We start from the raw sequence: 2,653 nt of genomic DNA, 5'->3' as shown, positions 1-2,653 counted from the left end.
CACATTTAGTAGATATAGAATGTTGCAAATAGCAATGGGATCTTGATGCTAGAAATTATGTTAATGAACTCATATTATTCATATGAGCTTATAAGCACTACAATGTATCCCTTGCTTCAATTGTAAAAATGGAGTTTGAGGCTAGAGACGTCCTTTACGAAAACAAAATCATCATAATAATTGAGGAGAATAATAAGCTTACTTGGGTAATACAGGGGATACACATAATGCTTAACATAGAGTGTGTGAAGAATCACCTAGGTTCCACTTCATTTATGGACTCTGCGTTATAAGAATTACTGCTGATTGGATTTCTAGAGGAATCAAGAGATATAGAACTCCATACAAGATTAGTAGAATCTGTAGAAGGTACTCTCAAGTCACTTGATTGAACAAATGCTAGCTTGTGGGTATTTCTAGTATGTCAGACTGGCTAGAAAGCAGTAAGGGTACTGTAGACATTATTGGTCTCAGCTCAGCAATCTCTTGAGTACACAACAATGCAACATGAACTACACGTATGAGTTGTCCAACAGAGAAGGCACTACCTAACTTTGGGTCACAAGCTCCAACTGTCGATGTTGCTGGTATAGTCTCCATGTCTGCACAAATAACATGGAAAGTACCTTGTGTTAGAAAAGCTCCTCATACATGCAGGCATGCATGCATGCACACAAGTGTCCAAGTTCATGTTGAAATTCTCTTTTGAGAAGATGTTAAATTAATTCTAGAGTCAACTTTGGGTTATCAACCAGGGTTGCTTTTTGATGGATGCCATGGCCGTATTTGGGCATTATAGTCGTTAAATATAGCTACTTATTTTTACTATTTCTACTAATCCCATCACTTTGAAGGATGACCTAGCCCATCAAAAATCATCTTTGTTAGCAGCTACAAAATCTCCTCTTGAAATAAAACAACAATGATTGCTAGACTTCATTTAAAATGGTTGAGCACAACTTTGTTGGTGATGAGTACAAAAAGCATTCATTACTAACCCATTCAAGAATTCCTTCATTTGAATTTCTCCTTCCACTTATGACCTCAAGGGTGACCACACCAAAGGTAAAGACGTCAACCTTCTGAGTGAGCTCTCCATGGATGGCATACTCAGGGGCAAGATATCCTCTTCACACCAAAGAAAAATATAACTTATTAGACCAAAGCAGAAACTCTATTTAAAAGAAATAGTCTCTTCGAATATCCTTTCGCCTCTTGTAATGTTTTAAATTTTCCTTATTTCTCTAAAGACTTACAGGGTGCCGGCAACTCTTGTGTTGACAAGCGACTCCTCGTCTGAGACGAGTCTGGCAAGACCAAAATCCGCAATAACTGGGTTAAGCTGATCATCGAGAAGAATATTGCTGGATTTAATGTCTCTGTGGATAGTGCGGATGTGGGACTCTTCGTGTAAATATGCTAGACCTCGAGCCACACCCAGAACTATGCCATATCGAGTAGACCAATCAGCCAGTATTCTACCATTTTTTGAATCTCCTAAACACAAGAGAAAAAACTACTAAAATAAGTTTCATCGTTGTGGAATGTAAGACATTAACGGTTGTTCAGTTGCTTGACATCAAGAGAAATATTGGGCATTAAGATCTTTATCACCATGCCCTCTTGTTGTTAATTATGACCACTCCCTCTTATTGGGCATTAAGATCTTTATGACCACACCCTCTTATTGTTAATTACCATCTCCAACTTAAACCTTAACTAGTGTGGAGTATTTTAGGCTTACCAAACAATAGTGCATCCACACTTTTGTTGGGCAAATATTCATACACTAGCATCCTCTCATGACCTTCCACACAACTTCCCAACAACCTAATTAAATTCCTGGGGTGTACACTAGTTATGAGGTTGACTTCATTCACAAACTCACGCCTCCCAACTCACGCCTGGCTTTGTAAAGACAACTTTTTAATTGCAAGATGATGTCCATTTTGTAATGTTTCCTTGTGGCCTTATGCATAAAGCACTATGCATAAGGCCTTAACCATGAGTCCTTATGCATAAAGCACTATGCATAGAGATCATGCATGAGGCTTATGCATGAAGCACAATGCATAAGGCCTTAAGCATGAGGCCTATAAGAATGAGGCCTTATGCATAAAGCTTATGCATAAAGCTATGCATGAGGCCTTATGCATAAAACTTATGAATGAGGCCTTCAAGCTTAACATGAGGCTTATGCATAAAGCTTAAAGCATAAGACATAAAGCTTATGCAGAAGGCTTATGCACAAAGCATAAAGCTTAAGCATAAAGCTTATGCATAAGACTTATACATAAAGCTTAAAGTATAAGGCATAAAGCTTAAGCATAAGGCCTTAAAGCCTGTACATGAGGCTTATGCATAAAGCTATGCATGAGGCCTTATGCATAAAGCTTAAAGCATGAGGCCTTATGCATAAAGCTTAGCATGAGGCTTATGCATAAAGCTTAAAGCATAAGGCATAAAGCTTAAGCATAAGGCCTTAAACATAAAGCATAAAGCTTATGCATAAAGCTTAAAGCATAAGGCATAAATCCCATGCATAAGGCTTATGCATAAAGCATAAAGCTTAAGCATTAGGTCTTAAGCATAAAGCATAAGGCTTATGCATAAAGCTTAAGCATTAGGTCTTAAGCATAAAGCATAAGGCTTA

General features: G+C 37.8%; 1 protein-coding gene across 1 annotated transcript; it reads right to left on the bottom strand.

The window, feature by feature from the left end:
- Nucleotides 1-271: 271 nt before the first annotated feature.
- Nucleotides 272-1,120, bottom strand: LOC147614954 (cysteine-rich receptor-like protein kinase 11). Its single transcript, XM_086779849.1, has 2 exons — nt 999-1,120; nt 272-602 (listed from the first exon to the last, which is right to left on the bottom strand). Exons 1-2 carry the CDS (start codon nt 1,000-1,002, stop codon nt 400-402), a joined length of 207 nt encoding a protein of 68 aa, XP_086635975.1. The 5' UTR covers nt 1,003-1,120; the 3' UTR covers nt 272-399.
- Nucleotides 1,121-2,653: the final 1,533 nt, after the last annotated feature.

This window comes from Cibotium barometz, chromosome 41, assembly GCF_041138505.1.
Source record: "Cibotium barometz isolate CiBa-2024 chromosome 41, ASM4113850v1, whole genome shotgun sequence".
NCBI classification, from domain to species: domain Eukaryota; kingdom Viridiplantae; phylum Streptophyta; class Polypodiopsida; order Cyatheales; family Cibotiaceae; genus Cibotium; species Cibotium barometz.
This window is presented reverse-complemented; position numbering and strand designations above follow the sequence as displayed.